This window comes from Stegodyphus dumicola, chromosome 3 (genome assembly GCF_044657685.1).
Source record: "Stegodyphus dumicola isolate Sdum_Otavi_A_Nest chromosome 3, ASM4465768v1".
Taxonomy (NCBI): Eukaryota; Metazoa; Arthropoda; class Arachnida; order Araneae; family Eresidae; genus Stegodyphus; species Stegodyphus dumicola.
In genome coordinates this window covers 13,407,435-13,427,797 of record NC_140770.1, presented here as the reverse complement: position 1 = coordinate 13,427,797, position 20,363 = coordinate 13,407,435, and the positions used below count along the sequence as shown (strand labels likewise).

The following is a 20,363-nucleotide window of genomic DNA, read 5'->3' as shown; positions in this document are numbered from 1 at the left end:
ATAATAAAATTACAATAAATAATAATAGCAATATCCCTTAATACAAATATTAATTATCCTAATAAATAAATTAACCAACTTTCCCTTTGCAAACTCGTAAGAACTCAAATGGTATAAAGGAGATTAAGAACTTTGTTTCTTAAAAAAATCACTCAAAACTTTTATATATATTAAAAACAGTGAAATTAGCAATAAAAACATAAAAGAATACAAAAAAACAAAAAATTCTGAAAAGGAAAGTATAATTAATGATATTTTATCTTATATTTTCCACGAGAAAAAAAATACAATGAAATAAGCTATATCCCTTAATACAAATATTAATTTTCCTAATAAAAAAATTAACCAACTTTCCGTTGAAGAAAAAAAAAATCATGCAAAACTTTTCAATATCTTACAAACAGTGAAATAAGCAAAAAATAACATGAAAGCAACTAAAAAAGCATAAAATTCTGAGCAGAATTTTACTCTACAGAACAACTTAATAAAAAATCAATAAAAATGTATAATATATATAAAAAAATGACAATGACATATGCCAATCTTAAAAACAGTGACATAAGAAACACGATGAAAAATTGTTGCCAAACCCATATTTCTAAAAGAATGAAAGTATTCAAAATGATACGATTTCATCAAAAATCTATCAACAACAATAAGAAAGGAAAATTGTTGCCAAAATCACATTTTTAAAGATGTGAGATGTGAGAAGTGTACTCGGAAGCTTCATTTAAAAAAAATTTTAAAAATACAAAATATTATCATTTTTCCAAAATTCTTTTTGCAAAAGCAGTTGCAAGGATGAAAGTTTAAGGTGTCCAAAAAACAAAGAAAAATAAACTGTACATTTTTTAAAATAAACTTTTTTAGAAAACATTCCATTGAAAAGGTGTTAAGCTCCCTTTGTTAAATAAATTCATATTTAATCGATATATTGAAACACGAAATTTATTTTAAGTTCATAAAATAGCTAAGTGCCTACGTTTCATGACGATGTGAAAATGGAGTGTATAGAATAAAATCTCGCTTTCCTATAGCCCATTATGTCTCAAAATGATGCAATTTCGTCACAAAACATAAAATAAAAAAAATTCGAATTCGAATTTCAAAAAAATCGCTTCGAGGTGCACTGGCTCTTGTCTAGGTGTACCTATGTACCAAATTTCGTAGCCGTGCTTCTATTAGCTTACGCACAGCACGAACGAAAGACGCACACACACACAGACATACTCTTTATTTTATTATACATATATTGTAAGTCATACGTAATTGGCAAATTTGTGTGTTTTCAAGTAATACCATAATTAATTTACCTCTTAGCATAGCCAACGTGTGTTATGTGGATAGACTGGAATTTTCTTAAAACACACCTGGAAAACCTGGAAAAGTCTCCTGTTTGAGTGGCAACCCTGTTCTATGCAAACTGATATGTTTGTAAGTTACTGCAAAACAAAATAATGTGAAAAGATGAATCTTCAAGAGAAACGTGAAAATTCTTGGCCAGTAGTGTTGCAGAAGAAAATATATATATATATATATATATATATATATATATATATATAGTTTTCAAAGTTCACAAGAATTAAATGTGCTACATTCGAATGACTTCTGTTTGTCTGGTGCTTATTTGATTTTATCTAGCATTTTATGATGAAGAAGCATGTTCAAAAAGTTGGTAGATATGATGTGTGAGGGAATGTCTCTTGTTTGTGGCTTTTGTGAATTTTGTCTCTTTGTTGGATGTGAAATAATTATGAGGTGAAAAGACCATGAAAACAGTATTGCAAACAGAATTCGAGAAAGTTACATGAACATATTGGTATATTCATTGTCAAAATATTTGTTGCAGATCATTTGGGCAAAATTATTGTTTTCAAGAATGAATTAATCATTTTTATCTTTTCCTAATACAGTGGGAATCTAGGGAAAGTGAAGTTGTATAAGATGACTGTAATTAAATACTCAAAACTGTGTAGAAATTCTTCTATTATCCTGGCATATTGCATAGGCCCTTTGGATCATTGGATTTATGAAGCCAGTTTATTGTCAGTATTTAATCACAGACTTCTTTAATGATATGGAAGTGATTTTTGTACATTTTATCTATAATTTATCAAGTTTTTGTCATGATACTGAACCAGTTCATCTTTGTCGGTTCATTTCCATCCACTTATGAATGTTATTTGTCAACTCTACTCACGAAAAATAAACTGCCACACTCACTCAGGTTTAACAGTAACAACATGAGCTATATTTTCATTCTTGAAATACAAATTATCTTTTCACAAAGTATTTTCACAATTATATCGAATGCACAACTAATACATTTCACCTTTCAGTTATTAAAAAAAAAAAAAAAAAAAAACCAAAGGAATACAGAAAAATAAACCAAGTTCTTTCAATAAGTTCTTTCACACGAGCGTGTCGTACTTCTCACCTCAATCACACTTCTTCTTTATTGCCAGGTTTTCCCTCTCTCCTTTCAGATAGAGGTCATCAACTTAACTGTTCTTCTAGCAGGGCTGTGTCAGTAGCTTCTCCTTACCGCGTATGTGCATGATACTCCCCTGCCAAGAATGAAATTTGTTCTTTCTTTTCATTAATCAGTAACCAAGCAAATTTTCTGTACACTACTTTTACACAATACAAACCTTGTACAGTATTAAATAAAACAAAACAGAACAAACAATAAATGATTACAACCATACACAAAGCAAAGTTATTAGAATCGGGAATCAGCACTATCACCTCATCTCCCACCTTAAATGTTTTTATGGTAGACCTTAAATTACGATAGTGTGTTGTCTTCTCTTGTTGAATTTCAGCTGTGAACTTTGCCTGCTCTGATGTGATTTTCTAAATATGTATAAACAGGAGTTTCATCTAATTGTAAATTTTCATGTTTCCCTGTCGATGATGATTTTAATATCAACAGAGGTCCCTGAGGTGTCTTGCCAAGCATGAGTTGAAATGGAGCCACCCCTGTTGTTGAGTTGGGTACTTCTGTATAGGCCCACATCACATAAGAAATTTGCAAATGCCACACTCTACCTTCTTCCCTGATGACATGATGCAACATTCTTTTTAAAGTACCATTAAACTGTTCATCTAATCCATTAAATTGAGGATACCCCGGAGTCGAAAACTTAGGACTGGCCCCTATTTGTCTCTCAAATACTTGAGTCAAGTCTGCTTTAAAATTTGTTCCATTGTCAGATTTGGAATACCCGTTTATGAAAAAATATGTAATAACACTTCACAAGACACATTCACACTTCTTGGCAGAGAGGTTAGTTAGAGGTATTGCTTCTGCTCACCTGGAATGCTGATCAGCTAAGCATAATATATACTTATGACCCTTAGAATTGGGAGGATCATTCAGACCTATCACGTCAATGTTTACAATTTGGAAAGGCAGATCTGGCCTTGTTACTGGGGTGGTTGGTATCCTATCAACAGTTTTAATTGGTCTAGTCAACTGGCACTCTTTACATGCCTTCCAAAATTTCAAAAAGTCTAACCTCAGACCTTTCCAATAGAAAAAGTATCTAATTCTGTCCACAGTCTCCTTTATCTCCATGTGGCCGCTAAATACCAAGCAATGTACTAACTGCAAGATTTCCTCCCTTGGACTCTTAGGTACAACTAATTGCTCCATGCTTTCCCCAAGAATTTTGTCCTTATGAAAGAGAAAGTTATCCTCTGTATTTCCCCTTTTCTTTCTGAGCATTCTCCCATGCTCCTACCAGAGAGTCACAAGTCTCCTGCTCTCTTCTAAATACATCCACTGTACATAGTCTTCCTGACTGGGGTTCTTGGCTTTCATTTGATTCTACCTTTCCTTTCTCATCGAGATTCCTTCCCACACTAGTGTTTCTTTCTAGTTTCCCTGTGTTTACCTTCACAGACTTTTCCTTCCTCCTAACCTCTGGGATGTTTGTGGTTTCTTCAGATAAGGTTTTCACCACTTCACCTGTATCATGTAATGTACCTCCTAACTTGGTGAATACTTCCGGAGGAAGCAACACATCCTCTGCCAGCGATTCTGCAACTGCACACAAAATCTTTTAATGTGTGACATTGGCACTTTCTCCTTCAGGGAGACTCAGTGGAATGTTTACCAAAGGGCATTTAACAGCTGGACCAAAATTACCCTTCAAATGTATATTCAATCCTTTCTCTAGTTTGAGACTTTTGGCTAACTCTTTCTTAACCTCAGTAATTTCTGTTCCTGAATCAATGAGAGCCTTCCCTGTTGTTCCATTCACACTAATAGGAACTCTATTCAACTTACACACCTTATAGTTGTTACATTCCCTTGCTTCCTCAAAAGATCCACACGAGCTACCACAACTTAGGTCCTCTAGGATATCATTATCCTGATCTTTCTTTACCCAGTTTACCCTGGCTTTATCCTTTTCCTTATTTCATTTAGACTGCCTGGAACCTTTAATCTGATGACAGTTCCTTTTAAAATGTGAAGCTGAACCATATACAAAACATGTTAAACCTTTAATTTTCCTTTTGTTTTCCCTATTCCACCTATGGTTTCTGACCCATGCCAACCGCCTCGTCTCTCTTTGACCTTAGGTTTCTCACCTACAGTTTGATTTAAAATCTTAGTTTCACAATCTTCCCTTTGAACATTGTAGGACTTCCGTATAGCCGCAAAGAATATGTCACACTTCTTTCCAAGCTCTCTTGGCTTGAACCATGAGTCTCCCTGCCTTATACCTATGTGTACTGCAGTTTCCATATCAAGGGTCTGGTAGATTTTGTCTGCTACCACCAACTGATTAAGACCTTCAAAGTCTGTCACCCCCCCCCTTAATTTCACATAATTTTCCCACATAGGAGTTACTCTAGTAGAAAACTGGCCAAAGGTCTCTTCTCAACTTCGTCTTGCTTTCCAGAAATTCTCCAGGCATACCTGAGGTGACGGTTTAAATTCTTTCAAAACAGTTTCCTTTATTTCCTCATAATTCCCATACTTATTCTCGCTTATCAATGTTAATAAATTTGCCGCTCTATCTCCCAAAAGGTAAATCAAAATTTTGGCCTTATACTCATCAGACTGGAGAAGAAATAGTCTGAGCCATCTGCTCTACTTGGATCCTTTACTGTCAATAACCTGATTGTCCTCGTTAACTTTTCTACTGATCTTCTCCTTCCCATTCTCCCCCTGTTCAGGTGTAGTACTCCTATTCAAGTAACGATCCTGGCAATCTACCTTATAGTTCTCAATGGCAATCCTCTCCTCTGCCTCTAACTTTAGTTTATATTCCCTTTCTTGCCTTTCCTTCTCCTTTTTTGCTTTCCTATCTGCAATGATAACACTCAGAAGATCCTTTGCTACCTGCTCCTCATAGCTTTCACCAGCAAGAATTTTTTTTCCCTCAAGTCCAAAATTCTAAATGTAGACAACACTTCAACACCAAACTCTTCTGCAAGGGCGGCTAGATCATCCTTTCTAAGATTTGGTCAAAAATGACATTATGGGACTTTATGTTCAACTTAATTAAAATAACAGAAAATTAAAACTGAATCTCCTTACATAAAGTTCTACATCAAATTAAATCCTTAACTTCTATTGAATTATTAACACATGGTAATTGCGTTACATATGTATAACATCTAAGTATTCAATAAAATAAAAAATATTGTTGCATTTTTATCGTTTTATTCTTCTGACAACAGTTGTTATGTTATTTTCTTCCTTCACGTTCGTACGGGGTTCGTAGATTTGGAGTGAATAGCGACGACACTTGATGAAGTATCAAAACACACTTTATTAGTCAGTATTGTCAGGACAGCTCCGAAACACGTTTTACAGTCGTCTATGAACTACTATAAACACGCTGGAACAATCAGCGACACAGCCTTCACACTGTCAGGCAATAATGGTCGAGACAAGCTTCCTGCAAAACACTCGACTCTGCTTTCCGGAGTACAGCTCCTGACTCTGCTTGGTCATTCTCAGAACTCCACGTACTCTCAAGACTCTCCACGCTACAACTCGCGATGCACTCGATGACACAACAGAGCACAGTTCCTGACTCTCGGTTCAGTCGTTTCCGGAACTCAACACGCTCTCTCAACGATGCACTAACCACGATGCTCTACGAGACTCTTTTGGGGCACTCGGCACTCGCTGGCCGGTTGTCAAGACGATCGCTTTCGCAGGGATTGACTCGCTAGACGAGACACACACACTCTCGATGAAAGACACACACTTCTCTCGATGAAGCACACTCACTGACTGCGGACCAGCAGGGTTTATATAGCTTTTGGCTTATGTTCGGGAACATTCTGGACTAAACCGATAAGAATTCGTTCCAGAAATTTCTCCAACCGTCCATGGTATGTCACCAATTTTGTTGCCAAATGTGGCCAAATGGGCAATTTCTCAACAAATATGGCAACCCGGTGCTCCTTCGCCATTTTATGGCAACCCTAAAACTGCTTTGCGGGGAAGCCATCTCACCGCACCTTTACATTTCGTAACACTGCCCCCTCCCAAGGACTGCACGTCCCGGGCAGTACAACACTTGGTCAGAAGCTTAATTCGATACAAACAAAACATAATGAAACAAACATAAGGTATAAAGAAATTACATAACTAAAGAAACAGATATTTACAGTATGTACAAGTCATATACACAAATTTAACGCATAACAATTTTAAATTAAAGTCTTGATTAAAATCTAAAATTAAATATAACCTCTAATTAAATCTAAAATCTAATATCAAATCTAATTAAATCTAAAATCTAATATCATTTAGACTGCCTGGAACCTTTAATCTGATGACAGTTCCTTTTAAAATGTGAAGCTGAACCATATACAAAACATGTTAAACCTTTAATTTTCCTTTTGTTTTCCCTATTCCACCTATGGTTTCTGACCCATGCCAACCGCCTCGTCTCTCTTTGACCTTAGGTTTCTCACCTACAGAGCTCAACATGCTCTCTCGACGATGCACTAACCACGATGCTCTACGTGAATCTTTCGGGGCACTCAACGACCCACTCGGCACTCGCTGGCCAGCTGTCAACGCAATTGCTTCCGCAGGGATTGACTCGCTAGACGAGATACGCACTTCTCTCTATGAGGCACACTCACTGACTGCAGACCAGCAGGGTTTATATAGCTTTCGGTTCGGGAACATTCTGGACTAAACCGGTAAGAATTCGTTCCAGAAATTTCTCCAACCGTCCATGGTATGTCACCAATTTTGTCGCCAAATATGGCAGCCCTGCCCTCCTTTGCCATTTTATGGCAACCGTAAAACTGCTTTGCGGGGAAGCCATCTCACCGCACCTTTACATTTCGTAACAATATGTATGTGTATATATAAGCAATTGAGAATTAATGCAATCATATCTCATAAATAAAACATAAGCATTAATTGCATTAATGACCATTCACTCATATAATAAAAGATAAGTACACTTGCAAGGTAATTCAAGTCTCATATGATAATCACACTGATAATTCCTGTGTTATGAAATACTTGTTAAAGTATTAACAGCAACATTGCATTAACAGCAAATTTTTCATAAAAAATCATAACTAATACATTTAAACGAGAAAACCTTGATAGGAGATAACTATTCCACTTAATGTGCTTCGCAGCATTCGTAAGGAATTCACTTGAGCTTTTTCCTTTTTTTTTTCCACACCTTATTATAATTATATTTCTTTACCACTGATAATTTTCTTAATCAGGATTACATATTCTTTCACATTATCACACATACCTTTTAAAAACACTGAAGCCCTGATTGCAATGCAGACCGTTTGAAGCACACCGCATGTTGTGAAACACACACTTGTCGCCGCTCCTTTTCAAGTACACACTTGTCGATTTCCTTCCACACGTTTTCGAAGCATTTTACGCATTTCATTTTTCGTCGACATCCACTCACACAGTTCTTTTTCCAAACGCCACTTTCTTAACACTGTAACTAGAGAAGTTCCGGAACACCACACGGAACCTTCATAGGCTTACATATATAAGTTGCACATTTGCAGATTGTTTTTTCTGAGTCGACAAATATTCATCCCATCGCTGCCACCACTGTCATTATCCTAGACCAATTCATCTTTCTTGGTTCATTTCCATCCACTTATGAATGTTATTTGTCAACTCTACTCACGAAAAATAAACTGCCACACTCACGTAGGTTTAATAGTAACAACTTGAGTTATATTTTCATTCTTGAAATACAAATTATCTTTTCACAAAGTATTTTTGTTCACAATTACATTGAATGCACAACTAATACATTTCATCTTTCAGTTATTAAAAAAAGAACCAAAGGAATACAGAAAAATAAACCAAAGTTCTTTCACGCAAGCGTGCTGTCCTTGTCACCTCAACCATACTTCTTGTTTGTTGCCAGATTTTCCCTCTCTCCTTTCAGATAGAGGTCATTGACTTAGTTCTTCCGACAGGGCTGTGTTGGTACCCCTCTTACCGAGTATGTGCATGATAGTCTTGTTTAAATTTTTTTTCAGGTTTTAGTCTTCCCTTTTTTTGTTTTGAATCAATTAGGTATGCACTGTTTTGTTCTTCATTTCTATTGTGTGTAATTTCATTATATCATATGTACACAATATAAAGTTTTTTTTTTTGTGTGTGTAGTTTATTACTTTCTCAATAATCAAGCATTTAATTGCTGATCCTAAAGATATCATATAATATGAAAAATGCATAAAGAACAGAAAGCAATGCCTTATTACTTCTACTCGTATTTATTTTATTTTTTTAAATTTGCAAAATTAATTTTTTTTTTATTCATATTCAAAGAAGTGATTGTTAGAAAATTCATAGAATTCATTGTTGTTTGTGAAATTCTTTGTATCGTAACATTATAAGGTCCTTACCATTTTAATTAACCAGTTGTTATGATTCTGACTTGATATTTACTTTAACTTTTTTGTTTCATATGCCTCACCAGAAAGCATATCAGTTTTAAGTATATTTTGAGGTTTTTTTTTTATCTGAGAGAAAGAGCTTCTGGCACTCCCTAGCTCTGTTAGACTTCTGCCAGCTCTATATAATCTTAGCTTTGCATGGTTTTGCAGCCATTAGCTTTAAAGTTATGTTCTAGTAATAGCTAGTTGATCCAACTTTTAGCTTATTTATTTGACTGTGTCATCTTAGACTACCTTGATCAATATTTATATTGAAGTACCTGTTATTGATTAATTTACATCGCCTCAAGTAGTAGTTATTTGTAACTCAAGTCATGCCATTTTCTGTTAGTGTTCATTTAATAAAAAGGTTGTTTAAATCTTTGCAAGTCTCTGTCATGCTATTTAAGATGTAGTGATAACTCGCTAGTTGTATAATAGGTTGTGGGACTCTAGTAAGTCTCTAATAACAGTTCGATTACGATATTACATTCATCTGGTACATTATGTTTATAAAATAATGATAAAGTAATTGTAAACTCGAGACAATGAATACTCAGAAATTTTTAATTAGAGTAATCCAAACTAACTATGTTGAAGATGATGTAAAATATTAGAATGTGTCTATTCTGATAGCTGCATAATAGTAAACTTTGCTTGCTGTACAAAAACTTGCAATGAAGTATTATGCAAAAAATTCAACAAGCTCTCAGTAACTGTTTTTGGTCATTTCTTTCACTTTTTTAAAGAACATTAAAATGTAAAATGAGAGCATTTAGGACTGATGTGTGGTCGATGATTAATGTGTTCGAAAGAATAAAAAAAATTTTAAGTCTTTAAAAAGGGGGGGAACCTTTGTGATTACAAAAAAAAAAAAAAAAAAAAAACTGTAGATATTAAAAATGAAAAGTTTTAGCAAAATTGTCACTAGTATAAGTTTTTTTGTTTCATTTTCCCTTTGACTACATGTGTTCTGTTAAAGTTTTCAATTTATTTTTTGTGTATTGGAAAAAAATTTTTGATTCATACCAAACTGTCAAATGAGCATGTGTGAATAAATTTTGAATAGGACAGAACATGATGCTAAATCTTGCCAAACCATGCTGAAATTATACTATTTTCATATCATAAACAAAAAAGCAAATTTGTTCTCATAAACAAGTATAAAATGAGTATTTTATGCTTTCATTGCAAAAAAAAAAAAAAAAAAAAAAAGGATTTATTCTCTGAAATTAACCCACAAGCTGTACTGCCACCATTTTTTATGTAAATTCTATCTTTGGGTCGTAAGAGCTCTTTACTGATTTAGTCAGTTTGCTATATAAAGTTTTCTGGAACACAGATTTTTCGCAACACATTTTTAATCTTCATACTAAGTACGTATTGTACAGCTTACAATTTGGAAAAAATTACTTATAGAAAAGAATCTACGATTCATGTTACTTGATGGAAATTAAATGTTCCTTCCATTTTCATATTTATTTTAAGGTAAACATATTGCAAAATGTCAAAAGTATTTTTAAAAATTAATTGAACGTTTTCTATTCCGGTTGAAAAAAATAATATCTGATAAACATTCACTTTTTGTTCATATATTCTAAACAAAATTGCTCTTGACACATTAAGCAGGCATTTGAGATTATGTAAGTGCTAAGGAATAAAGTTCTTTTCTGGGGAAAATGGATGTGAATAAATAGAAATCATTGTTTTCATAGAAAGCTATAATAGCCTCAAATTCACTCCAGCTATAGTTTGGGAAGTTATTTTAATTGCTTGGAAAAATTACTGTTGCTGAACCATTTTGTTAACTTAGATTCCACTAGTTATTTAGCAAGGATTCTTCATAAAATGTAATCCTAGCACTGATATGCTATCTTTATTTGTTTTGCATCATATGTTGCTACTGAGATTGTTCTATATATTAGATTCTATGAAATTTAGCCATTCTCCTATTGTTTCATAACTGATATAACCTACATTGAAAGTTTGCCATCATTGCATAGACTTTTTGATGACTCAAATTAAATATTCATAACTGTGACACAACAAGTCACCATCTAAATTTATATGCAGTACAAATGAATGTAAGCATTGACAGACTAGAAGATCTGTTCTGTAAGGAATACCCATTCGTAGGTCCTCGAGGTGCTAAAGTAACCAGAACACAATTGCACACATTCTAATACCAAATATATCAAAGTCAAATGTTACTAGAAATTATGAAAAGTTACAATGTTTAGAACAAAAATTTTCAAAAAAAAATTAATAAAATATATGTTAGAAAGACTCTGAAACTTAATAACTGTTTGTAAATTTAAAAACATGTTTTTAAAAATAATGAATAATTCTGTACCAGGCATATAAATATGACATTAGAAATGTATTATATATAAAATATTGCTACAAATATTTGTTGAAATTATCAGTTTTGTGTATTATATTTTTTTGTAAATTGTAACAAAGTTAAGGTAAGTTTATAATAAATTACAGATTGTGAAGTGCATCACATAGCAGAATTTTAAAAATTGACTATTTTCCAGTAGTCATGAATAATAAATTAAAAGATGTTATATCTCCTGCTGTGGCAACAATAATGTAACATATAAATCCCATGCTAACCAACAGCAGTTTTTTTATATGCAGTCTTTTTTTTTTTTTCCTTTCCCTGACTTTCTCTTTTTTGGGGGGATGGTAGTGCAATATATGTATATTTATTGAGACAACAGAGAACCAATGTTTTTTCTCCAGTTGTTGAAAAGAGACAGATATTGAGAAAAGCATGGATGATGTATAGAGTATTGTGGAGGAAGCAAAGGTGCTGAATATTGAATGGCTATGTATTGCATGAAAATTATAGCAATGAGAGGGCTCTGTTTTAAGAAAAGTATTATTATCTTGCATCTTGTTTTTATACAGAAAGGGAAGTATGGATGCTGAAATTTAAAAACAGGTTCATATGCAACACATCATAAAGTGGCTGTTTAGGTATTTGATTGTTTTCTGTTGCCTGGGACATTCAGTGTATGTTTGATCATTTTTAAAAATCTTGCTGATTACATTATACTTATTAGGCATCTTTTATCTTCATTTCTCGATTTATTGACTAAATACCATTGGCATTTTGACAGTATGCTTGGATGAGAAACAAGCTTTCAAAATTACTTAAAGTTTTTCAATGTATGTTTGTTTAATAATATAAAGTAACAAATTACAAATTATGTACTATATTCCTTTTTTATTGGAGGGGAGGAGTAGATATGCAATTTGATGTATTATGAAGACAACATTAGCATACTGAAAACATGTTCGTAGTTGATCATTTTGTTTTAATTATTCTAAAACAAATTTGATAGCCATTTTTTTTAAATCTTTAAAAATTTAAAAATGCATTAAAAAAGCCTTATCTTAATACTCCAAGGTAATACACCTTCTTATACCTCTTCATGAGATAACCATCAGCTACTTTTTAGTTTTTATTTAATTGCCTAGAAATTATTTCAGTACTTTTTGATTATCCTTATCCACTTCCCTCACCAAAAAGTTGCAAACTTATTGATGACTTTGGAGAGAATTCATGAATTTGTTGATGACTAATTTTTTGCCAATCAATTCAGAATAGGCTATGGCCATTTTCAAAATGATAGCAAACAAAGAATTGCATGCAAGAACAATTTATCGATAAAATTGAAAATGCAAGAAGCATCATTAATAAAGAAAGAGAAATCCTTCTTTTTCCCTTTTCTACCCATGCCCACATCAATCTGTTTCCATTTAAAAAGATCAGAGAATTGAACAATTAAGGCTCTGTAAAACATTGCTATTGCACTGTGCCAAAACAGACATGTTCTATGTGCATACCTGGTTTGAATTCTTTTTGACAACATTGTGGGTAGCTGCGTAACTACTTTGCCGACTACTCTGAATCATGAGTATTTATTTTTTTTTTAAACTTTCCTGTGGGAATGTGAATAATTAGAAAGTACCATTACTTTTTATGAAATAAACTTTCACTTTTTGGTTTGGAATTTTTTTAATTTTTAAATTTTTTTACTTTCAGACAATCACTCGGACATTTTGGAATTTGATACAGCTAGTGGCATCTTGACAGCCAAAAAATTACCAAATGGAAAAATAGAAATCAATTTACCTGCATATGAATCTTCTCCTGTGGTTAGATTTCTTTTTATGTCTATAAAAAAATAACATGTTTGTAATTTAACATAACTTTATAAAATTTTAAATAACTAACATGTTTGTAATTTAGGTTAAAATAACATGCTGAACAAACTTTAACATAGAAGTCAAACAAAATCAGCTTTATATTTGCAAATTTTTGCAGAACTAGTTTCGATGGTTTTACCAAACCATCATCGTCAACTGCTAAAGTGCAAATAAAATTTTAAAAATTTTAAACTTTGTTGATGTGTGGAAGAAATTTTCTTTTAGATTTTGTAAAGAAAATATTATGTATCATTCAGTTATAAATATTAAATTTTGAAACAAATATTTTAAAGCTTGATTTGGATCGTTCAAATTCTCAATAAAGCCTAAGTTTAGTTATATATATATATATTTGCTTTAGTAATAAATTTCATTCTTGACTGTAAAAAGTTAATTGTCTTCTGTTTATTTAGTTAAGATTGCTTCCTTAAAAAGTTAAAGTTCTGTTACATAAAATCTCATTATTTTGGATCAACTGAATGCTAACCTGCTGTGAGTTTGCATGTATTGTCATCTTGCAAACAAAAAACTAGCTGCTTTTCATTTGAAAAACTAACTATAAGAGTATTGTTGAATCACGAAAAAGGGAAAGATGTCATGTCTTCCCTCAAAAAAATTAATAATAACCCTGTTTTAAAAATTCTTATTAAGAATTAGTTTAATTATTATTGTATGCAGTTACTGAATTTCTTTCTCAATGTTTTTTAATCTTACCATATGTTAATAATTTTACATGATAAATTACCTAGCATAAAAACTTATGGTTTTGCTTCACTTTTGAGTGCAAAAATAATGTGCAATTTTATATTAGCAGGATTAAAAATTAACTGCAGGAAAATTTTATCTATATTGGTGGTCCGAAAAGGAAAAGACCCCATCATTTTTTGTTCAACAGTTAGTGTGAACAACAGATTATTCAGGAGACTCATAGTAGTTGGTAGAGAGTTCAGTTTCCCATATATTGTGTTTCTTCAAAATTTTCATCAGCATCAGAAGATATTTCAATGTCAGCATTTATTGTTTTAATTTCTGTCACAATATCTTCACCACTTGGATCTCTGCTTGAAGTAACATCATTATTCACTTGTTTGAGACAACTTCCATATCACATTCTGAAAATAGTGAACTGCCATTTTTTCTAGACTCTCGATAATTTTCATCACTTTCCCCTTCAGCAACCTTTGCTTGATTGGCATCCCAAAAGCACTTTCAGATGTCTGATTTTGTAATAAATTGGTAAGGTTTTAGTTACATTTTATCGAGACTTAAAATGCTATAATCTGTTTGATCGTCATACTTCTCCAAAATGCTTAATAAATGAATAAAAGTTACAGCAAGCTCCTGATCATTCTGGTTCAAGATCAAAGTTACACTTGGGGGCAAAAGAACAGCCTTGATCCACAGTCAATAGTAGACCAGAATTCTAGTAGCTGTCAATCAAGAATAAAATGCTTTGATTTTGAGCTAAAAATTCTTATTCCTACTTATAGCTTTTCTTTCAATATATCCAACATCACTGACATCTTACAAGTGGCTTTATAGAAAACAGCAAGAATTTTCGTAGTTTTTAAGCATCGGGATTTTGGAGATTTTTAATTTACTGAAATTTTGTTTTGCTCAGTATCATTCATAAAAGCACACGTAATATTAACAATTTTCCATGAGGACATCTTTGGTCTTTAAATTTTAAACTGGCTTCATCATGTAGAACAGTTTAGCATTGAAAATATCTTTTCTTTTGCATTGGCGAATGATATCATATTTTTCCCATTTCTCAATATTTAATTTGGAAATGCAATTTGATTCTTCAAGCATTTTTCCTTGAGAAATACTATTCTTCTTGGTGAACCCCTCCAACAAGTAAATCAAACACGGAAAGGCAGTCTGTGCAAACTGTTTGGCAAATTCTTTGGCCTTTATAGGAAACATTTGTTCAGATACTTGCAGACTGTGGCCTTCTTTATATGACAAAAACCATTTCATCAGTGCTTTTTCAACATCCTTAAGCTTAGCTTTTCTTATCTTTTCCCTCCTATCCTTTTTTTCCCCTGTGAGTAAAAATTATTGAGTCTGGATTTTTACATGTGATACCAGCTATAAATCTGGCTAAGTTGTATTTCTGGCAGATATCAAATTGGCTATATCCATTCTGTATTTTTTGAATAATATGCATCTCAGTTTCAATGCAGAATGCTATGTATATGCAGGGCGGCATACGGATGAATTTTTTATTTAGAAAATTTCCTCAGTTCTGAGTGAAATAAGTTAAGTAAAAGAATATGTAAAATTTTGCTCTTCTGGAAAATATAATAGGTGAATATAATTTCTTTCTGTCCAGTGTCCTATAAGAACACATTTATTCCCCTTTGGATATATATAATGTTGTTTACAAAAGATGCAATAGCTATTAATAAAAAAAAAAAAAAAAAAAAAGAATCCTAAATTTTGGAAAAGAAATTAAAAGAATGCAAAATTCTCCATTCAAAACACAGAACTGTGGCTGTCTTTTAAATACTGTACAAAACAAACTGATAAGGATAAAAATTTTCTGTTTCCTAAAAGACAGATCGTCTGTTTAAGCTTGTAAGAATCTATTCTGTACTTCCTCTTTCCCTAAATACCAGAAATATCCATCATAGCATCAGCCTTGAACCAGAATTCTGTCTCGTAGTTTAATCTAAGAACTTGAATGGAATGAAAGAAGTGTTTCAAAAGAACTTGAATGGAATGAAAGAAGTGTTTCAAATTCTTTCACGGATGGTTCTTTGGCTTGATGCATGGCACAATATGATTTTAGTATGCTTGTGGATCCTGGTTTTCCAAGAATTGAGAGCTACGCTTGCATCTCATAACACAGAGAATTTTGAAGGTAAAGCAACAGTACTGTGAAGTTGCTTTTTGTTATCCTAGTCTCCTAAAAATAGATGCATTTATGAAATTATTTTTCATGATAAAATTTATTATCCTTTGAACCTATGCTTTACGAATGGAAGAAAATATACTTTTAAGGAACCATTCCTTTTTGTATGATCACGGAATAGTGTGAGAATCATTCTTTGGCATTTGTGTTTATGTGTGCTTATATGTCCAAACAGTAAGTTCTCAACCTTTTTTTGCCCCATGCTCCCTTTTCACCATTGCAAGACATTCTCCTTTCCTTTCCAAAACACAAAAAATATATATACAATTATTTAAATTTAGGTTATTTTTTTAATGTATTTTATTACTCAAACAAGAAAAAGTATAGAAAGTGTTGGTTTTAATATTCATAAACCAAAACTAAATGCTTAACAAGTATTGGAGGAGTTAAAGCTAACAATAATCAGTGTAATATTTGTCAATTTGCAGGGCTAGTTTCAAAGGTTCTATATTTAAATCTTTGAAATGAGTCCTGGAAATTGACAAATATTACGTGGATTCTTGTTACTTTACTTCCACCGATAATCATTATTCGCCATATTATTAACTCGAACTTTACAAGTAAATAAATATGGCTGCTTTCAAGAAAAGAGCAAGAGACTTAGAACAAAATAATGAACTAATAATTAATAAATGATTATCATTAATTAATAATTTTCAATAATGTGAGTAATTGTATTGAAAAAATTTAAAGCTTTTCTTGATCTACACTTTGGGAACCACTGTTGTTTACTGTACTAATAAGCAGCATCTATTAAAACAGCAGTTTTATTTAAAGAAATGCATTTACTATACCTGTAATTCTATCTTTACTATTAACAAGTTTTGAGCACTTTAGTTAATAATTCAATTAAGCATGATTTTGCAGTTTCAACATTGCAGTAAGCATGCTTCATAGAGTAAAATACAAAGGAACATCATTTCACTGCATATATTACTTTGTTTTAAAGTATATGTTAATATTAGTACCAAAAGTAATCGTGAAACATATAAAAATTTGAATTTGAATGAAACCAACTAAAGCTCTGAGAAGATCTTCCTGCCATTGGACCTATCAAATATTACCTTTAATCTAATACTTCAGACTTTCATTTTAATATTAAGTTTACTAATTTATTTAATAAAGTGATAATTTTATTAAATTGCAGGCAATAGAAAATTATGAAGGGCTTATCAAGGTGAGTAAATATTGTCTATTTTCTATTATTCATGTTGCAGTTATTGCAGGAAAAGCATGAAATATTACTAACACCAATTATATGCTTTCATTTTATGTTCATAGTGTTATCTTTTTTTGTAGGCTGCCATTGGATCTTGCCCTTATCAAGAAGTAGTGTTGTCTGACTCTGAAAAGTTATTAATACGTTTAAGAGATGATTGTACAAGGTATTGAGATTCTGTTAGTCAATTAGTAATTATTTTTCATATTTCTTGTAGGATTTCCTCTTTCTGAATTCATGTTGCTCTTTAAATTAGTTGAGTTTAGTATCTTATCACCAATTATTATTATTATAAGGTAGAGCTGTATTTGTCTTACTAAAGAGTGTCCCCCTTCCATATCCAAATTCCATTCCTATTTTAAATTAGGCAGATGTAAATTTTTGTCACTGGGACTTGGATTTTCCACAAAAATTCAAAGTCTTATTACAGCTTGAACTAGGAAATAAGCTAATATTTCCTTTGATTTTGCTCCCCAGGCCCAAAATTTTAAAAGAGATTGATTTTCCTAAATTGTGGAACAATACATGTATATTTATATATGCTATTCCTGTAAATTTCATATTGATAGCATAATGAAAACATTTCTAAAATTGCCTTTTATTAGCAAATTACTACAATTTTGTCGGCAGAAGTTTGATGAATATTTTAACTAGTGTCTGAAAATAATCATTCTGATCTGAAGTGAGGTATTTACACTAAATTGAAATTTTCCTTTGAAAATGCATTGAATGATAAAAGTATTGAAGATACTTCTGTAGTAGATACTGTTGCCCTTTTTAACACAAATGAAAACTAAAAAAATGTTGCCAACTGATATTTATGTTTCCAAATCTTTTGGACAAACAAAATATAAATTTGTTTCCAGATTTGTGTGGCTAAAGTGTGCTAATATGCAAAATGTCATAGTTTGTGGTTTGAAATTTTTAGAAGATCCTGTATGGTATTTTCTCCCCCCTTTTTGCATGCCTTCGTGATGTAATTAGAAGCACACTCGACGCATATTCCGGAAGTCCGAGGTTTCAGTCCCGGCAAGGGCATTACTTGTTTTTTGCATCTCCTGCTTCAAAATATCCTAATGACTAATCCAATTGTAAGATTGATTTAAAGTTAAAATATTTAGAATTAAGTCAGAAAAACAGTTCTTGGATAATGCTTAGATTTTAATTTAGATGAAAGGAAAGAAATTTTATTAATATAGAGTTATTATCAAATAACAAATAAAATTCAGTTAGTATTGCAGCAAATTTGATTATTTTAAAAAAAAACTGTTAATGATTCTCATTTTAACCTTCCAGCACACACGTATGCAAAAAATTTATGATAAATTCAGTTTTTAATGTACATTTTTCGCATATCGAAGCTGAGACGTCTGAAGGTCATTTCTATTCCTCCTTTCTACCCTTTACCACATCGTGGAATGTGCCAACAGGAAGTCATTTGACTTTTTTTTTCCTGGGCTTTTGAGCTGCGTGGCAACTTTTTCATAAAAGTTACGACACACGAGTGGTCGTGTTTTAAGGTTCGTAATTTTTTTTTTCTCAAATATTTTGTAATTTTGTTATCAATTGCCTTGTATTATTTTAATTTGAATGCATTTGGCTCTGTAAATTCTTATATTGGTTTTCATGGCAAAAAAAAAAAAAAAAAAAAAAAAAAAAAGTACAACCAGCTGATTTTGCTTGGATTCTTCAAGAATTATCTGATGAAGAAAAGGAAGGCAAGGAAACCTTTGGATGGGAGAACAATAGCGATTTCCATTCCTTATTTTCTTTTATTTCTATCTTTTAGAAATAAATAAAAACATTAAAGTTAGTTTAAAGTGCGTTTTTGTAACCAGTAAGAAGTAAATTTCCTTGCAGAAGTAGGTAATGCTAAACTTACTTTTTTTTCTACCAAGGTTTTTTCCTTTCTTATTGTCTATACTTCTCTTCGATGAATATTAAAATTAGCTTCGATTTTAAAATAATTATTAAATAATAAATTTTAAATTTTCTATAATGAAATACATCATTGCATTTCCATCTCACTAACATAAAGAATTTTAAAATAATTTTCTTATATTTAAATGTGATTTAATTTGTATTTTGCAATAATAAGATTAATATTTTATTTCTTAACAAATTTATTGTCAATATTCACTCATTTCTGTCGTTTTTCGGGCCAAAAAACAGTAAAATAACGGACGTTGTAAAGAATACGACGCACGCATGCTCATTTAAAATTGCCAAGCACACGTGCTGGAAGGTTAAAAAACTGTTGATGCTGATTTTCACTGAATTGATATTCAGGTATGGTTTGGGCATTAGAGAGATAATTCTGTCGAATTCTTTAGTCTTTCAGGCTCTCTTGCTCAGCACCATACAATTTAATGAAATGGCATTGTTATTAAGAATTTTTGAGCTATGGATTTGGCCTAAAATCAAAGTGTGTATAGCTTCGAAAATCAAAGTGTGTTTTCAGTGAGGAAATATGTCATTAATAATATCTGTATGCTGCACTTCATTGACTGTTACAAAATTCTAAGTAATGATGTGCATTGTTGTGTCAAAACATCTTTAAAAATTATGGCAAAGAAGCATCTTTTCAGTTATTAAAATAACTATATTAATAAAATTTCTTTCCTTTTATCTAAATTAAAATCTAAGCATAATCTAAGAAAAATTCAGACTGTTTCTCTGACTTAATTCTAAATATTTTATGACTTTTTTAATATCACTTTGTCTCTTTTTATTGAATTTATGCATGTCATGAAACAAAGTGTACGTTCAAAGTCAAAAAAGATTTGGCAGTAAAAACAGTACTTATGTTGGGTTTTCATACAAAATTAAGTGTAAATATTTCACCATCTTAGTACTGTTGTGTAAAATTTAGAAGCGAATCTGATCTAGATTGGAGTCCGATGCTTGGGTACTAGATTGCAGTTACTTTGGATTCCAGCGCAAAATTTGTAATTTCTATGAATTTCAGCATGTGAAATGCTAGAAGCATAAATTTATTTTAAATCCAAAAGGGCCATTAGTCTCAAAATGGGATTTTTGTGCTGCTTTACTTTTCATTTGTGTTTATTGCCGTTCAGAAAAAAT

The 20,363-nt window shown here is 31.9% G+C and overlaps 2 protein-coding genes across 2 annotated transcripts in view; one reads left to right on the top strand and one right to left on the bottom strand.

Annotated features, from left to right (window-relative positions):
* The window catches only part of LOC118195927 (phenazine biosynthesis-like domain-containing protein 1), a 77,257-nt gene that overhangs the window by 33,954 nt on the left and 22,940 nt on the right, over window positions 1-20,363 (top strand). Inside the window, exons 4-6 of the mRNA XM_035367266.2 lie at window positions 12,977-13,089; window positions 17,208-17,237; window positions 17,360-17,445. Of these exons, the coding sequence (XP_035223157.1) occupies window positions 12,977-13,089; window positions 17,208-17,237; window positions 17,360-17,445 (229 nt within the window). The remainder of the gene's footprint in view (window positions 1-12,976; window positions 13,090-17,207; window positions 17,238-17,359; window positions 17,446-20,363) is intronic.
* net (atonal bHLH transcription factor 8-like protein net) overlaps window positions 2,140-20,363 on the bottom strand; it is a 158,591-nt gene continuing 140,367 nt past the window's right edge. The window contains exons 2-3 of the mRNA XM_085812584.1: window positions 13,067-13,108; window positions 2,140-2,567 (exon numbers count right to left, since the gene is read on the bottom strand). Coding sequence (XP_085668710.1) covers window positions 13,103-13,108 — 6 coding nt within the window. The 3' untranslated portion in view covers window positions 2,140-2,567; window positions 13,067-13,102. The remainder of the gene's footprint in view (window positions 2,568-13,066; window positions 13,109-20,363) is intronic.